This window comes from Toxotes jaculatrix, chromosome 17 (assembly GCF_017976425.1).
Source record: "Toxotes jaculatrix isolate fToxJac2 chromosome 17, fToxJac2.pri, whole genome shotgun sequence".
Classification (NCBI taxonomy): domain Eukaryota; kingdom Metazoa; phylum Chordata; class Actinopteri; family Toxotidae; genus Toxotes; species Toxotes jaculatrix.
Window position 1 is genome coordinate 21,884,159 of NC_054410.1, and position 19,207 is coordinate 21,903,365.

Genomic DNA, 19,207 nt, shown 5'->3' on the forward strand with positions numbered 1-19,207 from the left:
CTGGACTAAGGTGATGAAGAGACTGACATCACCATCTTTACAGTTTGCTGCTTCGAGGGCCAAAATCATGCACTGTCAGACTTTAAACCCAATTTAACATCACTCCATACAAAGGTGTCCAAATATCCTTAGTGTACACACACACACACACACACACACACACACATATATACACAAGTCAGCAGGGCATGAGGCATCTAAATCCTAACAGTGTTCAGATCCACAATCGCTGAGAGTGGAGTCCTGCTGAATGGGGCGAGCGTTGCTGAAGAGGCTATAATCAGGCCCAGCACAGCATCAGCATCAGCACATTTAAACCTCCTGTCTGCGCTTTACCTTCCACCTGTCTTTGATCTGCAGCAGCATCACCTTATCCCTACGGCAGGCGATACATTCAGTGGTTGTCATGTGCTCCATTCACGCTGACACTAAAACCCAACAAGCTTTCAACACATCAGCTGCAGACAAAAACACAGGCCAAGGCAAAATACCAGTGATCATGTGATTTTAGAGTCCTCAAAAAACGGTCAGTCTAAAACTGATAGTGAAGGTGTTGTTTTTTTTTTTTTATAAATCATATCAAAAGTCATATCATTTTTTTATATATCAAATTACTTTAGGATGTAAATGATGTTTATATTTGAGCAGTAGTTTTTTTTTTCCACAAAAATACACACTAATACACACATACATGCACATGCATGTAAACTTTGTCATACAAACACGGCTGTCAGCATGATTCAGATCATTTAATCACACCCACACACACACACACACACACACACACATATTGAGGGTGTCTTCTGTCCCTCAGGGGAGTTTAGATCTCTGAGGTGGAGTGGTTTTCTAAGGGCCTGACCATAGCCTAGAGACCAGAGCTGTCCACACTCATCTCAGTACTCATCACAGACTCCACCCCACCCCCACCCAAACCCCCAACACCCACCACATCACATCCACCCCACCCCTTTGCATTCAGAGCGGCAGCCTCTGCCAGCCGGCCTCCTGCTGACAACACGTCGGCTGGGGAACTACACCTCAAGTGTGGCTCACAAGTTAAAACAGAAAGGTAAGTGAGGTGTGGACAGCTGTACAGTACATCTGCACCATTCAGCCAAATCACTAACACCAGCTCCCTGCTCTTCTTTTCACTCACAGGTCACTTTAGTGGAGGATCAGGAAGAGGTATCGATAAGAAAATGTGAGATCAGACTTCTGTCACACAAAATCAGGTGTGTATCATTGCAGTCATATATTAAAGTGACTAATCAGAATTAAAAATGTCAGATTTTTTTTTTTTAATATCACATCACAGGATTACATGTCCTTTAATTACCTGGCTTTTGTATTTGAACTCAACAAAGTCATTAGCACTAATAGCTTGCTCTTATCACATACTATCCCTCTGACACTATCAGCTTCTCAGTGTAAAATAAAATGCTGCCTAGCAGCCCCCTGATGAGCCGTACGCACAGCAGCGCTGCACCACTCAGATCTAAAATATAATTACACCTCCAGCTTTGGCCCCAGGGTGGGGGGAGTGGGGTGAGGAGGCGGGGGGTTTTATCATTTGTGAATAATCTACCTCTCTTCTTCATCTCTTCCCTCTTGGCTGTCTGCAGCCTCAGTCAGCAAGGAGGGACTCAGCACTGCAGCCATAAACAAACAGAAACAAACTGTTATCTCATAATTTAATCTGATCTAAACATAAAATATTTCCAGGTTGGTTAAATCAACTTAAAGGGCCATACCAGGGTGTTAGAAAATCTGTGGCTTCGTTACCAACATATATCAATACAGTATTTTTAAATGGAAGCTATAAACTCAGACAGCATGGCGGCATGATTTAACGAGTGATTGATTGATTGAAGTTTGTGGCCTGATGTGGAAGGAGTGCTGTCACACTCCTACATTTAAATACTTAGTTCAGCTGTCGTGGAGCAGACTGATCACTTCTTTCTAGAGGTCGGCGTCTTGGCGCTTCAGAAAGTGGTCCACAGCAGCGATGACACGAACAGATCCATCACCCCTCGTGTTGTTCAGCCACAACATTAAAACTAGTGACTTTAATGTTGTGGCTGATCTGTGTGCATAAAGCCAAACACTTGACTGAACGCTGACTGAATGAGAATTTGAGGGAACATGTTATTCTGTGTGGTCTATCAACAGAAGCGCTGATGCTGAGTGGAAGCTTTGATGAAAAGATAAAAGCAAGTGGGATTTCTTGAAATTGGTTTCTCTCCTATCATGTTCTTCATGCTATTTAGGCACCAACAATTAATTGATACAGTTGCTAAGCAACAGTAATATATATATATATATATCCCCAATATATATATTGTGGCATTGAGAAAAAAGAGGGAAAAAAAAGGATTTTAAGCTTTAAATAAAGGAAGTAAATGTGGTGTGGTTGCTTGATTGACAGGTGTCTCTGCCTATCAAAATCTGTTGTGGTGGTAGGAGGAGAAGTTAGATTAATGCTAATTTCACTGTAATATGCATTATATGCTGTGCTCTATGACATTATTGGTGTACTAATACTAACCCTGTGTGCAGGGTGAGGATTAGTTCATGCCTGTTAATTCTGTTGACGTCCAGGTATTATCAGCCTCTCACAGTCACTTGAGTCCTGACCACATTTTATTTTAATCCTAGTTGTGCTGTAGTGCTTCCTTCCTTTTCTTCACTATAATATTTAGTATGGAGGTCTAGAGGATGTCAGTGTTGACCTGTTCACCTGGAAGGAAAGTCTGGAGAGGATTTAGATAAACTCTCTCCAACCCTGACCTTAACATTAACACAACAGCACTGAAGTAGGTTGTGATTCACCTGCGAAATGTCACCGAAATAGATGCAAACCAGCTGTTTCTGAAAGCTAAAGCAACTCTCCTCACATCACTCTGACAAGTCATATTTAACTGAAACTAAACTGCTGCAGTTCAGTTGGTTTGTGATGCAGCTGGTCACAGGGCTGGGGTCTGACAGCTGTCACTTCACAAGACGAGATCAGATACCTATTCATCAAAAAAAAAAAAAAAAAAAAAAAAGGCTGGGCTGGTGTCTGAAGAGAATTCTTAAGAATGATTTAACAGTCATACTTCCAGCAGTATAGTGTGTTAAATAGATGACTATTGTATAAACATGCTCCTAAGTAAGTTGTCATGCACACTGACAATACTTAGGATGGCATAAATCAAATTCAAATTTCTAAATATTTCAATTGTTAATGTTTTTCCAAATGTGGTCATTCTGTATCCACACAATGACCTTACCTTTAGATTATAGCCTGTGCGCTTCTAGAATGGCTACATATATGCGTATATATATATATATATATATATATAGAGAGAGAGAGAGAGAGAGAGAGAGAGATGTGTATGAATATGTTGGATCTCATATATACAGTATATGTACATATATGTGGTCCAAAAGCCATCAATCTACACTAAATAACGCATAATGACTAAGTGAAGCCATGTTTTTAGAATTTATTACAAATTGAAAAAAATGAATGTATGTCAGTATGTTAATGAACTACTTTTATGCCCACAAATAAATAAATAACTAAAAATCGCACAATAACTAAAAGTAACAATGGAAGAGGCCCTGCTGACCAACCCAAAAACCATCCAGTACAGAATGGAGTGAGCGTAACTCTCTCCTCCCTCATCACTCTGTCAAGGTGCCCTTGAGCAAGGCACTGAGAGCAATACCTAAGCGGTGGAGCAGCTCAGAGGCTGCAGCCTGTGGTTGTTAAATGGATTCCACAGCAGCTGATGTGAATGTGAAGCAGGCTGCTTCTGCATAAAGAGCCATATAGACACCAGGGAGAATAATAGTAAACAACAATACGAATGTGAAAGCATCGGTTTAGTCATTATGAAAAAGGAAATTGAGATTTATTGTTTTTTTTTTCCTGCGACGCTCAGTGTGAGAGCAGCGTCTGTCAGAACAGCCTGTTAGCGGCACTGCAGATGGACTAGAGCCGAGTCAGCTCTCCGGCAGCATCCTCACTCACTCTGCCACGTCCTCCCCCTCACACACTCACTCACTCACACACACACACACATACACACAAACCATGGACGCATCTCTCACATCCTACCACCGTCGCTGCGTTTAACACTTATCCAGCTGCATTTAGACGCAAACTGACAACACAGAGACCCCGATTTCCTCTCAGCTCCCGTGGACAACCGTTCAGGTCGCTTCCCCAGCTGCGGAGAAGAGAATGAAGCGGCTTTTCGCCAGAGCCGTGGAGGACAAAGCCATGAACCCCTGGCTGCTCTTCGCTCTCCTCGGACTTTGGTAAGTGTGAGTCGATGTGAACAGGAGGGGGGATGTCTCCATCTCGGTGAGAGGAGGCAGAGGCAGGTCCGTCAGGGTAAACGGCTGCAGATGTTGATGCTCTCATGTCCTTGCTCTGAACAGGGCGCTGCGCTGTGTTCTCGCATCTTGTGTTCTACCTGTGATCACAGCACAGCGGGTCATTGTGTGAGCTGGGCCCTTGGGGGGGTGGGAGAGGAAATGACTCTGCCTCGTCGGGAAATGATCTTAAATTTTCACCCAGCCTTGAGGGACGTGTTTGCATTATTCCGATCTGTGTGTGTGTGTGTGTGTGTTTTTGGGCACAGAGACAGGGCTGCTTTATTATACCCGCATCTCACTTGTGTATTTTCAGAGGCTGTGCCATAAGCCTCGAGCACTTATCTGTCATAGTACAGCAGTGTGGGCTACTGATGGATGGGTGATGGATGACTCTGTTCCATGGGAGACACAGATGTCCACCTACCTCAGTCCCAAAGGAAACTCCATCTGTCAGTTGGTCACGGATGTGTGATTTGTGTCCTGATGAGGACAGGCCTGATGTCCTCACATGTAAAGATGTTAGGCAGAAGCTGCTCATGTGCTGAGTAGACGCTGCACTGTCTTTACTTCACAAATCATTCTGCTCATTAAATTTCCCACCACCTTCTTCTGACATTTGCAGCCTGGAAGGTATGATTTCTCATGAATTTCAAAATAAAATCAGCCATTTGGCGATTATGTTATTTTTAAATATATTTACAAATTGAAATACAAAATAAATTTAAAAAGTCATTGTTAATAGTTTGCAACTTGGACTTAGATTGTAAGACATGTAGTCTCAAAAAAGTTTTTAGTTCACCAAAAAAAGTAAATTCAAGGGAACAAACCCCCCCCCACCACGCCAGTAAAAAATGTGTTTAGCTTACTCTTTGTTCAGTTTGTGCTTCACTGTGCAGAATGATGTATGTACACAGTTTGCTTTCACATTCATCTGCTGCTGGATAAACGTTTCTCTGTGCTCACCTTAAATCTCAGTTTAACACCTGGACTCCTTTGGAACAAATGAGCAATGTTTTGCATATTCATAGATCCTGCATTTTTCACCCAGTGGATGTAATTTATCTAGATAATTGAACTTGGAAAAACTTTATCAGATGAATTGTTATTCAAAGTGGGAGTATTTTGTTTAAATGTCTTGAAACATGTCCGGAGGGGATCTCTAAGTAATCCAGTCTTACAAATCATTGCTTTGAATAAATGAAGCATTTTGAGAAAATTAAAGAACAGATAAACTCTGAAGTAAAGAAACAGGCCCTCATCTGCCTTTTCACTCAGGTTTGTGCTCATCTATGTGGCCCCCGACCCCGTCAGAGCCGCCTATTCTTATTCCCAAGCCGTCTAATACTGAGGCTTTGTCAAACCCGCTGGCGTCTCATATATAAATGTGCAAGGTCCCCTTTGGATTTAGTGTAGTGTATTTGGTATCTGTATAGTGACACACATGGTTTTCAATTACCTCCAATCTTAACCCACCTGTGGCAGTATTAGATGCCCGTAACTGCAGAGGAAGGTTCTGGATGCTACAGTGTGTGATATTACCAGCATTACAATAGAAATGAATGCAAAAACCTCGATTTAAGACAGATTCAAAGTTCATATTCACCACTGTGTGTCAGTGTATTTACATTTAATTAATGCGAACAAATGTAGTGATCATGATGTCATCTGTGTACAGTCTGCCATATACACATCTAGACCAGAGGGCAATCTCAGAGAGGAGTTAAAAGCCAATTTGAAAGGAGGCAGAGAGATCAAAGCTATTTGCATGGGAAAGAATCATTATGGAGAAAGGAGAGAAAGCTTTGATGAGATGAGCTTCCAAAACCAATGATGCTAGACTGCTCGTGTGTCCGAGTAAAGGACAAGAGACCACCTTTAAGGTGCTTATGAATGCCAGAAAATTTGTTCATATAACAGCAGCGTGAAAGGGAAAACAAAGGTGTGGGAAATGTGGTAAAGATCATGGCGTGAAAGAGTGTAATGACCTGTTAAATGCTGTAATTGTGGGGGAAACTGTACTGAGGCTGATCTAATACAGAAGGTCACAGATGAGAGTAAGGTTTCATATGCAGAATCACTCAGAAGGACAGAGGGAGCGGTGGCTGTGTTACCTGGCTAACACAGTGATGTTAGCCAGGTAGCATGAGGCTGGAAGGCAGCAATCACAGCATTCAGAACATGACAAGATCTTATACAATGGGTGGTTACAGTGGAAGATAAGCTTTTTGAGAAGTGGACACATCTATACATCATCTGGGAAGTACAGATGTGTCCACAGATAAGGATGGAATGGACAGTTCATTCCTTTCTTATGTTTTATGTTCTATAGGAGGAGTCTAACAGCTGATGATCAGGAATTAAACAAGACTTGTGGATGGATTTGTTGAGAAACCAGATTTACTGTGTGTACAGGAGACTTGGTTTAAGCTTACATGTTTACATTTTTGCAAAACCACAGTATGAATGCTTTACGGTGAGCAGAGGTGGGGGTGAGTTTATTAAAATAGGTTTACAGTGTAGAGATGTAGAGATCCACTCTGAGCTTGAGCGTTTGGTTGTTGAAGTGCAGTCAGCACATGGTGAGTTTGCCATAGTTTTACTTGTATGACCTCAGTTTACAGTCAGAGCAAGAGGAGCTGGACAGTGTAATGGATAAAGTACAGCCTCCAGGAGAATGAGCTGAGGGATCAGAGCACAGTAGACAGAAATGGAGCTTTTCCTAGACAAACACAGACTCGTGGTTTTAAATGACAGTCGGCCAAAATGTTTCCAAGTCAGTAGGGCAGCAAAATCATGCCTCGATCCAACATTTACTGCAGCTGAGCGCAAATAATTTTGCCTCCAGTTTCAATTTTAACTCTTCCAGCTCTTGCACTGTTTTTTTGTAGGGCCTGCTGTGGCTGTGCAGGATGATTCTGTTCTGATCCTGGACCAGGCGTTCGATAGAATTGGCAGCATCTGCCTGCGTTCTTTCTATTTCAGTTGAATTGTTTGGTGATGGAGGTCTGACAAATTGAGATAAGAAAAATAGGTATTTTCACGTTCAGTAATTTGCTCAGTGGTGTTCAAGAGGAACAATTAGCAACACTGGCACATGACTCTTTGTTGTAAGATGCATTGCTGTGGCCTAAGGCAACAACCCAATTGTTGCTTCATTACTATCGACAGCAGACTGTCAGTAACAATGGAAAAAAATGCAACCATGTGTTTACCTGCATTTACTTTGTGCTCTGCACGGCTGGTTTCCTTTGTCTTATGGTTACTGTCTGTTTCACAGAGGAACACAGCATTTTAAAGGTGGTGTTCTGGCTGGTCCTCACTTTCTGGATGAGGCATCATCCCTCATAGTGAGGTCAGGCACTTGTTGATGTGTCATGGGTCCCTTCCAGTTGCCTTTGTGGGTGCATTTGTCACAGCCATAGTAACCCAAGAATTGTTTGATGAACTGCAGCATGGCGTTTGCTGATGCATCACATGTAATGCATGTCAGTCTCACTCCTAGTATTGTTTCCCCCAGCTCAAAGCTGTTAGTGCCGTTGTTCATCTGCTGTGACTTTAATTAAGTCCAGTGGTCCAGGCTTGGCCTCAGGAAGGTTAGTGGTCACAGGGAATGCTCTTACTGGTTTTAGATGCACTGTGTAGAGTACAGGCCAGGGAAATCTCAAGCTCAGTGATGTCTTTCATGTAATTGTAGGGATACAGATGCAGGCACATGATGAGTTGTTCTGGTCTCTCCAAATTTAATGCATTCCACTGCAGACCCCATTTGGCTTTCGAAGGATCAGTTTTTAATAATGCCTAAGCAGTGAATGGCAGGTCTTTATGCCCTTGTTCCCTGATAATTTTGTGCAGTGCATCTGCAGCATTGTACCTGATGTTATAGTCACTGATCCATTTCTTTAACTCCTCGACTAATTTGTCAGTGGGCACATCAACATCAGCAGTATTCTCAAGCGACTGCCTATGTTACTGGAAGTTTCCGGATTCCATATTTTCTGTGTGTGAGTGCACACATTGAGGCTTTTTTTTGTCATCTCCTCTGAAATACTTTTTTGCTTAATAAATACCCTGTGAGATGACATTGCGACAGAAGAAGAGAGAAAACATAGCAAATATTCATATTCATATATTGTTACCCATTCAATATTTGTATGTGGGAGCCCACGTGGGTAGTAAATGATCTGAAAAATGAGCCCTGTATGGGATTGTCTACATACTCCATAATGACTCTGTGTCAAATGCCAACATGGATTTACTGCAGGATTACCCTTGGTGTTAAGAGGAACCCAACTAAATACTAATTCAAAACAGACATGGCACAAGAGGTCAATTATAAATTCACAAGAAAAGAATGTTGGTGTCTGTTCCAGGGGGCCAGGAAGCTAAAGGCCGACGAGAAGGTTGAGGGTTAGGAGGAGTCATCAGGAGTCATTAATAACACCATCAAGCACATTTTTAATTAGGAGTTTAGTTTAAAAACACTCTCACCAAGGGTTACCATTTACTGCATAGTACTGTTAGAAACTGCTAGCTGATAATTGTCTTGATCAGCCACCATCAGTAATTAATACAAACTCACATTATTATACTGTAAACCATCAATCAAACCATAAAATCAGTTAATGTCAGACAACCTTATCACACTTTAACCACATCTAATGTCACCAGATGTCCTTTGAAGATGGTGAACTGTGGCCATAAAGGGATGAACATGGTCAGCAACAATACTCAGATCAGGCTGTGACATTTAAACCATGATCGATTGCTATGAAGACCCAAAAGGAGCCAAGAAACCATTCCCCACACTGGCAGAAATCCAGATCCATCAGACCAGGCTACATTTTTCCAGGCTTGAGATCTGATATCTGAGCTAGCGTGATCTTTCTGTCAGCTCCAACCAGTCTGACCATTCTCCTCTGACCTCTCTCATCAACAAGGTGTTTCTGTCCTCAGAGCTGCTGCTTCACTGGATGGAGTTAGTTTTTGGCTTAATTCTGACTTAAACTCGAGAGACGGTTGTGTGTGAAAATCCCAGGAGATCCTCATTCTGATGTTTGATGTGAACATTGAAGCTGCTGACCTGTATCTGCAGCATTTGATTGTTTTGCACTGTTGCCATATGATTAGCTGATTGGGTAACTGCATGATGCAGGTGTACAGGTGTTCCTAATAAAGTGCTTGGCGGGTATAATATACCTGCCTTAGGAAAAACCCGGTCCCCATTTTTTCAGTACCTCCAGACCTGATTCCTCTTTCATTTCTTTAATTTCTGCTCACTAACTTCACAAATACCACACCCAGACAGTACAGTTATTTATCAGCAGTCCAGCTGGTTATCACAGTGTGCAGTGTTTATGTTTTGGTCTTGACCAGCCCGGCTGGTTTTAATTTGCCAATCAACCACTAGAGCAGATGATGGTGGAGAGGAGCCACTGAAGAAGAACATGCTGAACTGATGTGGAATCAGTGGTTCATGGCTGAAAGTCTGCAGGGCTTTAGTTGAATCACCATTCAGCATCAAAGTAAGAAGATGCAGTGGGCATCGCAAGTTTTCACTGTGTGACTTTAAACTTCAGCTGAACTCAAGCAGCAACAACCACAGCTCAGTGCTGAAGGCAGTGCCCCAGTGTGTTGTAGTGAGCTTCGGTTCTTCTAATGACCCTGTAAAAACTGGCTATAATGAGCAGAGTGAGAAAACTCCCAACTGTTACACACTGCTGTAGCAGGGAACATGTGGGAAAGACAAAGAGGCAGAGGAGCAACGAGACTTATATAAACTGTGTTAAATTGGCAACAGGTGATTCACATTAGGGCGGGGCAGACAATCAACAAAGACGAGAAACAAGACAAAGACAATAAGTTAACTCACAGAAGGGCCAGGGCTTCAAAACTAAAACAGGAAATGCAGAACAAAATGACAAAATAAAAACAGGAGCTTCTAAATAAAGCTCAGGAAAACAAAACAAGAGTTCTCAGTCCAAAAGGTCCAAAAAGAGTTTAACAAAGTCCAAGATAGTTCAAAACTCTGTACAGTGGTGGAATGTAACAAAGTATTCGTACTTTGTTACTGTACTTAAGTATTTTTTTTACGTATCTGTACTTTATTTAAGTAAAAACAATAATGCATACTTTAGATTTTACTCCATTACATTTTGCAGCAATTATCTGTACTTTCTACTCCACTACATTTCTACAATTCATGCCATTACTCGTTACATGTTATGAACATAATTTCCTCAAAATGTTGCATGAAAAAAACAGACTGATTGCGTTGAGGCGTTGTTTGCCATTGCCAACCAGTCAGGTGGCTCTATTGCCTCCAGTGATGGCAGAGCACGCATTTGGTAGCAGCACGAGCTGGTGGACTGGCCTGATTCCGGCGAGAAGAAACGACATGCAACATCAACATGAACCCAGAGCCAACGTCGGCTGAGCGTGAGTCTGAGCCCTCCAGCTCAGAATTAGACAGCCATCTTTGGCTGTATTTAAGCAGGTATTGTATAGTTGCTTGTGAGCAGTGACATAGGCAGAGCAGCAGCCGAGTTCAACTGAGTACATGGGTTTGAAAGTGTTTGTAGTACTGAATGGTCTCGGCAGCAAGTGCATACAGCTACGGTAAGCCCCAAGGCGAAAACTTGTGTCAGTCAGTCACGACCTGCACTGCACTTAAAGCAAACTAAACTTTATCACAGAGTACTCAAGTGAGTTTGTAACACTGTTTAGGGTTGTATATGCTTTGATTTGGCTGAGAGTTAGTTTGGTAACGTGAAAGGCGAGCAGGCAGAAGAGGGCAGAAGCTTTAGTTAGTGTCTGACTTCAGTGCGTGCATACAGCTATTTCCTGGCGGCACAACATACCAGACTGAAGCCCCTGGGTGTGTTTGCAGAGATCATGTAATCTACGTGTAATCTACATCTTCTTTATTTTCAACAAACTCTTCGTGACTCATCTCTTCTGAGAGCACTTCTTTTCACTGTTCCACTGCATTTCTTTACCTGACCTCCTTGTACTTTGTCTTCTTAAATAGATTTAATACTTACTTCAAGGTCTCCTGCTGGACTGACGCTTTAGTGTTGGACTGAATAATTGGATAAAAACGTCAAATGACTAAAAGTAAATGTACATTCTCAGAATTAGGAGTCTGTTGACAATGATGATCTGCTTTGCTTCAACTTTTGAACCATGAACTGTTTTACAAGGAAATCAAAACAAGTGTGGCTGCTTGTCCTCACCATGTGTAGGAGGACACTTGCATAAACCTGAACCATTTTCAGCTTGCTCATGTCGTGCTGCTGGTTGGCTTTTGAGTCTTTTAGAAGTGGTGAGCAGTAAAGCCAATGAAACTGCATCCAATGGTCAATTCTATATGTGTGGGGCTGATTTCCTTTCCAATCCAATACCAAGTAAAACCCAGCCTAGCATTGCTATGATACCAATACAATACAGATACCTTTAACTTGATACATGATAAAATAAATAATTTGTATTATTAATGCATAAATGAATCAATACCTACATTATAAAATAATCTGTCAGCTGTTCGCCGTGGTTTTATGAAAGCAGGAAACTCCCCTTGTTTGAACATCAACACACAAACTGAAGCCTAGACAGTCGTGATTCTCTTCCTCTCAGACAGTGACAGTGATGAGCGTTGCCAATAGTAACTCTCTCTCTCTGTCTCAGTACTTGGATAATGTGTGCCACTGTCAAAGGACCCTTAGTGAAGTATGCCTTGCCTTAGCAGCGCCTTTCTTCTTCTCTTCTTCAGACCACCGCTGCATAACCTCATCATACTCTGTATTGTGATTAAATCTCAGATGCTTAACAAGGTTTGTGGTGTTGTCACAGTACCTTGCAGTCCTCCCACACACACATCACATACTGCTGTTCTGAGGACTGAAAATGTTCCACACGACTGCGTTTGCGGTCAGCCATCATCAGTGTCAACACCCTGTTCAGTGGCTCATGCATTTATAGAGCCACAGTTTGCATACGACTATGACAAGTGGAAGGAGAAGTAGTTCCTGGCAACCAGGTATTATATAGACTAGATCCTGGTGATAACATAGTTACTTTCTGTTGTGTCTCTGTTGATGATAAAATACACATTTACCCCAAAGTGCTAGAGTTTAAATATTGATCTTTTAATATAACAATCAGTCCTAGAACAGAAACATTTGGGATGAGACGTATCAATATTTCAGTATCGATCCATAGACCACTAATAAATAGGAAGAGAGAAAGAGGCAGCTAAACAATGCAACAAGCTACATACGCTAAATGCAAGTTTCATGTACGCCCAGAGGTCGAGAGGTCAGCACCTGTCGGCTCTAATTACACCAATGACTGTCAATCACACATCAGAGAAGATACCCAGGTGGAATGTAGCAGCATGTTAGCTAAGCAGCAGCAGCTTCAGTGCTACATCTGTGTCTACAAAGGATCCACGCAGGTGCCGAGTAGGTCACCTATGTTTTGGAAGTGGTCAGAGCCCAGTGAACAATATTCTGTTATATTCTATTGAATATCTCCAGGATACCTCTGTGTTGAAGTATCCCCGGCATGTCAAACAGGGAGTACTGGGTGGGGCATAAGGTATGCTGTGGTGTGGTGGAAAATGGATGGATGAATGAGCAGAAATTAAAGTTTAGACTTAAAGTCAATGCTCTGAAGGGGGTACAGCCAGCCAGCATACCTCAAGGCTTTTACTGTAGGTGTCTTGGACTGAAACACGATTTCAATCTGCTCCTTCAGCCCAAACAAATTAAGCAGCTAATAAAAATGGGGTACACCATAGATCTTCAGGCAAAATGCAGCAGAGTCAGGTTCTTCTCCTATGGAGGAAATTAACCAATTGTTATGAGAAACACTGGAGATGGTTTCATCTAATGAAATATTTTTCCCAGTTACTGACTAGAAGGGTGTCTGTGGCTGTGGCTATATACATTTTTTGGCATCAAACACACCCATCAACTTATTTGCAAATATTATGTCCTTGTTTCTTACAGTCTTTTCTTTCTGCTCCACAGTACAGCATTTGGGCCCAGTAAGCAGGAAGAGGAGGACTATGAAGACGTGCCCATAAACAAGACCTGGGTCTTATCACCAAAGGTCTATGAGAGCGATGTGACTTTGATCCTAAATAAACTGCTGCAGGGCTACGACAACAAACTGCGGCCTGACATCGGAGGCAAGTCAAGTTCTTTCTGCTTTGTTTTAACTCATTGCTTAAATACGTTGCTTCAAGGAGCCAAGAAGTACATGTGTAATGTGCTAAAATAGAGATTCAAAGGATTTATCACAAAAGCTTGTCTTAAAAAACAGTATTTCGGCCTTTGTAGAGGTGTTCATGCAGGTTGAGTGCATACTGGCTACACTGTAGCAGAGCTACATTTTGATCCATTTTGTGCTTGGCAGGTTGTGCAACATGTGAATAAACCAAATTATGTGACCATCACTGGAAGCAGCCTGTAAAAAGTAAACAGTGAATTTCTCCATTTCTCCATTCACTCGGTTAGCAGAAAAGGAATGCACTTGTTTAGCTGTGGAATGGTGGCAGTTAAGTCAGTGTGGTGGTGCATAGAGTGGGGTAGAAGGTGCTGCAGGTGTGGAGATGAAGATTCTTGAAGATTTTTTCTGTTAGAGTGTTGGTGGAGCACAAAGACAGAATAAGAAGGAAATCCAAAGTTGTATTCCAGTGACAGTATTTCAGTCTTTTGTGTTTTAGTGCACACATGCACTGCAACCTTGAACTTATCTAGACATTACCCAGAGGAACTGAATGTGTGAATGCAAATGTCTGAATCAGTTGAGGCGGACATTAAATGGATTCTACCCTGCCAGCTCCCTGGACAGTCCAAGTACAGAATGTCCCAAAGTGATGAACAAGTGGCTGGAAAATGATGTTGTGTTCAGACACACATTTTAGTGTCTGTCTAACGGTGAAGTTGGGATTCCTTTTCCTCTTTGTAAAGGGGCCTCGGTAATCTGCGTGGGGTGAGAGGTGACAATATGATACTGTTCTTTGCTATTGTTTACTTTGTGATTCCCATTGATAATAACAGCATATTTTGGACATCAGCCATGTACAGTGTAAGTTGATGCTGTCTGTGTCAGTGCAGTATGTCTTCTGTTATATTTCAGTGAGGCCAACAGTGATTGAAACAGCTGTATATGTCAACAGCATTGGACCAGTGGACCCCATCAACATGGTGAGACTGTTTCTTCTGATTTCTTTTGTTCTGTTTCTCCTGATATAAGCTATGATGAAGCTCTGTTTAAACAGTTTGTGTTCGTACAGTTTTAGTTTTATTAGAAGAGAAGATGACATGTGAGATGTGGTTGAAAGTGCTCAATAAAGCTTGGAAGTGCATCTTGAGTTGAGATTTTTGTTTGTTTTGTGCTAAATTTCATGGCAATCTAAACAATAGTTACCAAGGCATTTTGAGAAATTTTTGGAGTTAAAGTCATCCCAAGGGAATGTGAACGTCTCCAGTTGTTAGCTCCATAGAATTCTTCAAGTAACCATTCAGATGTCTTCTTATAACTGAAGTTCTTTTTTTTTTTTTTTTAAATTGGATGTATTTGCATGGATAACATGGATTTTCCACTCTGTTGCAGGAATACACCATTGACATCTTCTTTGCCCAGACATGGTATGACAGCCGACTGAAGTTCAACAGCTCGATGAAGCTGCTCATGCTTAACAGTAACATGGTAGGCAAAATTTGGATTCCCGACACATTCTTCAGGAATTCACGCAAATCGGACGCCCACTGGATCACCACTCCCAACCGCCTCCTGAGGCTGTGGAGCAATGGAAGAGTCATGTACACACTAAGGTAGGGCAGTTAGGCAGCAGTTTACTAACCTTTTTGGTAGTCATTTTTTTTAATGTTTAAATATCAACTCTTCAAAAATCTTTGTTGTCTGTGCAGCTTTAGTGTGTGCATCTGTGTTTTTTGTCATGTAGTTCTCTTTTAGGTGACCCCAGTTTCTCAAAGCACAATCTAATTGTCATATTTCTGCATTTGTTGGTATAATTACAGAGAGAACACAAAGTACCTTTACTATGTTCACTCACCCTTGGGAGGGAAAAAAACAATGCTGAGACTTGCTTTTTCTCTGTCACAATTCTGTTTTTGTCAGGTTGACTATTAATGCGGAGTGTTACCTTAAGCTGCATAACTTTCCAATGGATGAGCACTCATGCCCACTGGAGTTTTCAAGCTGTAGGTGGTCAAACATTTTCCCCTTCCATTTTTGAACCCGTCATCTTGACTTCAACTTGCCCAAAGAAAGGGGCTGCTGTGTGGGCTAGCATAGTGGCTAAGCCCTTGTTTCTTCTCTTTGCCAAAAGACCCATCTGCTTGAGGCTGCCCTCTCTAAGCCTGTACCAATCTATCATCAGCTCCACCAGCGGAGAGAGGAGGTCACCCAGTCCCATTATCTCTGACAGACTTAATGAATTATGCACCCTCTCCCAGTCTGATTCATGCTGTCTGTGTCATCCTTCATTTGTCTCTTGCACTGTGCTTTAGCCTCTCATGATCTTAATCTTCCACATAGTAGTGAAAAATGCAAAGACCATTCCATGGAGTTGAGGACAAATGTCAAGACCAGTACAGTCACAATAAATGTCATCAAATGAGCACAAATGAATGGTAATTTAGTAAAACTAAAAGAGCATAAATGTTGCTTGCAAGAAGCATCCTCTTGCAGTTGTGCAAATAATGCTCTCTTAGTAGCAGAGGTGGAAGTAAACTCTTTTACCAACGCAAGGAGGAGGTTTGATCAAAAGTCAAAGCTGCTAATAGTCAGTATTGGTTTCTTTCAACTATTTGGGTTATCTTTCTCAAACACTGATGATGACCATGATATTTCCCAAACCTTAAGCAAGAGGTTTAATTTGCCCATATTTACCTTAACCACAGCATATCAGAAAACCCCGTGAGAAATTTTACAGTCATAGAAGTTACAGGCTTTTGAAGGCACTGAGAATAGAAACGTATTTTGTAGCATAGGTATGATGACAAAAATATTTCTTTCTATGACAGTTTAGAATATTTTCCAGCCTCGCAAATGTGAGCCTTTTTCATGTAAAATAATTCAATTCAGAAGCACAAGCTCATGTCAAATGTAATACCTTGACAAACAAACTTTCCATCTGTCAGGTAGATAAATTACTTCCACACTGTGTATTGCCAGGGATTAAGCTCACATCTACCCAAACTACCCACTACTTACTGTTACAGGAATGCCTGTCCTGTAGTACACATACTGTTATTTGCTTTTGAAGACATCATGCTCATTTGAAGAAATTTCATGAGACTGTTAAGGTCAGTTCCATCTTGAATGCTCCCCTTTGCTGTGCCATGGTGCAATGTTCCCTTGTGACGTGCAGTACAATGAATGACAGATGTGAGCCTCCTGTTGGACACAATAGGCATCAGTAAGGCTTCTAATTAACCTATTATGTCTCTGTGGTGGGGGGGGTTTCTGTAGATGGTTATCCCAAGAATGAAATCATGTACCGGTGGCAGAGACGGGCAGTCGAGGTGGCAGATCAGCGGTACTGGAGACTCTACCAGTTTGCCTTTGTAGGGTTGAGGAATACCTCTGATGTGGCGCACACCCAGTCAGGTGAGAGATTATGGCCAAATATTCCTACAGGGAGGAGTTTTAGTTGTTTCTTTTTCCACCATTCAAATTTTCCTTCTGTTCAATCTGGGGTCGGTTTTCCTCTGGTGGTCACGTCCAGGGAGGTTGGCTAGAGTCCCCTGGACCTTAATCTTCCTAATAATGTTGGCAGCTGTGGACACAGGAACATCAAGCTGCTTGGAGATGGTCTTGGAGCCTTTTCTTTCTCCAGTTTATGTTCAGTGTGGCAAACACAATACCAAACAGCACAATGAACTTTTCTCCAAAAACAGGCTGAATGACTGATTATAAGACTGAAGACACCTGTGATACTAACTAAAGACAGTTGTCTGTATCACTATAATCCTCTTATTTATCGCCACCTCTACGGGGTGCCAATCATTGTTTTCTGGCCATTTTAAAAGATCTTTGTAGAATTCAGTTTCTTTGTTTTATTCTACAGGATCATTTAATTACAACACTTTTCAGGAAGAAGGAAACATCATTTTCACACTTTCTCTGTAGATCCAATTTGTGCTGTATTTGTGTGACCATGATGCAAATCAAAAATCAATCCTATGTATGTGTCGAGTCCTCTCATCTGTACAGTGTTTTTGGATAATCCACATGTAACTTCATATTAAAATAACTTGAAAATAAAAATTCAATGTTTAGAATACTTTTTCCCGCAATCATATCATCAATATTGGTAAACTTCAGTGGGTTACACAATCCTAGTCTCTGTAATATTTTACCCTGTCTTAACATTTTTTTTTCCTATGGGCTTGTTATTTTTCTATATACATATATATTTATCTATAGCTCTATCTTACTGTTGCACTTTCAGGGGAATATGTGATCATGACTATCTTTTTTGACCTGAGTCGAAGAATGGGCTACTTCACCATCCAGACCTACATTCCCTGCAGTATGATCGTGGTCTTGTCCTGGGTTTCCTTCTGGATCAATAAGGATGCCGTCCCAGCCCGCACATCTCTAGGTTTGATATGTTCTTATCATCTTTGGTTTTTCTCTTGTACTTCAAACCCCTGTACTGGCCATGGTATAGAAATGAAGATTTTTTTTAAGGCCCTGAAAACTTTCTCAGTCATCTTCTCACTATTAGTGATGGCATCTGTTATGAACTGTAACACATTTTCTACAGAAGCTCTGGCTTCTCTTGTGTTTTTTCTCTTGTGTTTAAGAAAGAACAACAGATGAAAACCTTCTCACCTTAAAGCAGAAGTTAAAACAGAAGTTTCTACTCATAAAACACTCAGAACTTCATGAACTCATTGGACCTTAATTAATTGGTGTCCATATTTTTGCATAGGACTGTGTCCATATATTCCATTGAGGAATTTGTCTCTGTGATAATCCATTTAGGTATCACTACAGTGCTCACCATGACGACTCTAAGCACCATCTCCAGAAAGTCCCTGCCCAAGGTTTCTTATGTCACTGCCATGGACCTGTTCGTCTCTGTTTGCTTCATCTTCACCTTCGCTGCCCTCATGGAGTACGGCACTCTGCACTACTTCACCAGCAACAGACAGACCAAGAAGGCTAAAGCCAACAATAATACGCAGGTACCTAACACTTGTTTTCTTTCTTTCCAAAGCGTAATTTCCTTTTGACGCCACTGAATGGTGATCGTAACTTGCTGAAATACCCGAATGGGTTTTCCTTCTCAGCAGAAAGCATCCAGCATGGTGAACATCCGACCTGGAACATCCCTGCTGCAGATGAACAACATCGTGCCATATCACGAGGAGGATGACTACGCTTATGAGTGTCTGGATGGAAAAGACTGCACCAGCTTCTTCTGCTGCTTTGACGACTGCCGCTCGGGTGCCTGGCGTGAAAACCGGATGCACGTGCGGGTTTCCAAGATCGATTCTTACTCGCGAATATTCTTCCCCACCGCTTTTGGCCTTTTTAATCTGGTTTATTGGATAGGTTATCTGTATCTATAAAACCAGCGGTCCTCAAAGAAGGACGACTGAAGTTTAACATCTGCAAACATTGCACAGAGGCAGAGCTGCAGCAGCAAACTCAGCAAATGTAAAAAAAAAACAAACAAAAAAAACTAATTAAAATCTGAATAGAAATTATGAATGACAGTGCCTTGTTTTAACCCTGCTATCAATTTGGTTTGGCAAATTTTGTGATGCCCATCATGACTTTGTTCCAGAGCAAC

At 41.6% G+C, this 19,207-nt stretch overlaps 1 protein-coding gene across 1 annotated transcript; it reads left to right on the forward strand.

Moving 5' to 3' along the window:
* Positions 1 to 4,231: 4,231 nt before the first annotated feature.
* gabrg1 (gamma-aminobutyric acid type A receptor subunit gamma1) lies at positions 4,232 to 18,983 on the forward strand. Its single transcript, XM_041060541.1, has 9 exons — positions 4,232 to 4,308; positions 13,398 to 13,558; positions 14,512 to 14,579; positions 14,989 to 15,209; positions 15,517 to 15,599; positions 16,873 to 17,010; positions 17,855 to 18,007; positions 18,394 to 18,596; positions 18,702 to 18,983. Exons 1-9 carry the CDS (start codon positions 4,232 to 4,234, stop codon positions 18,981 to 18,983), a joined length of 1,386 nt encoding a protein of 461 aa, XP_040916475.1.
* Positions 18,984 to 19,207: the final 224 nt, after the last annotated feature.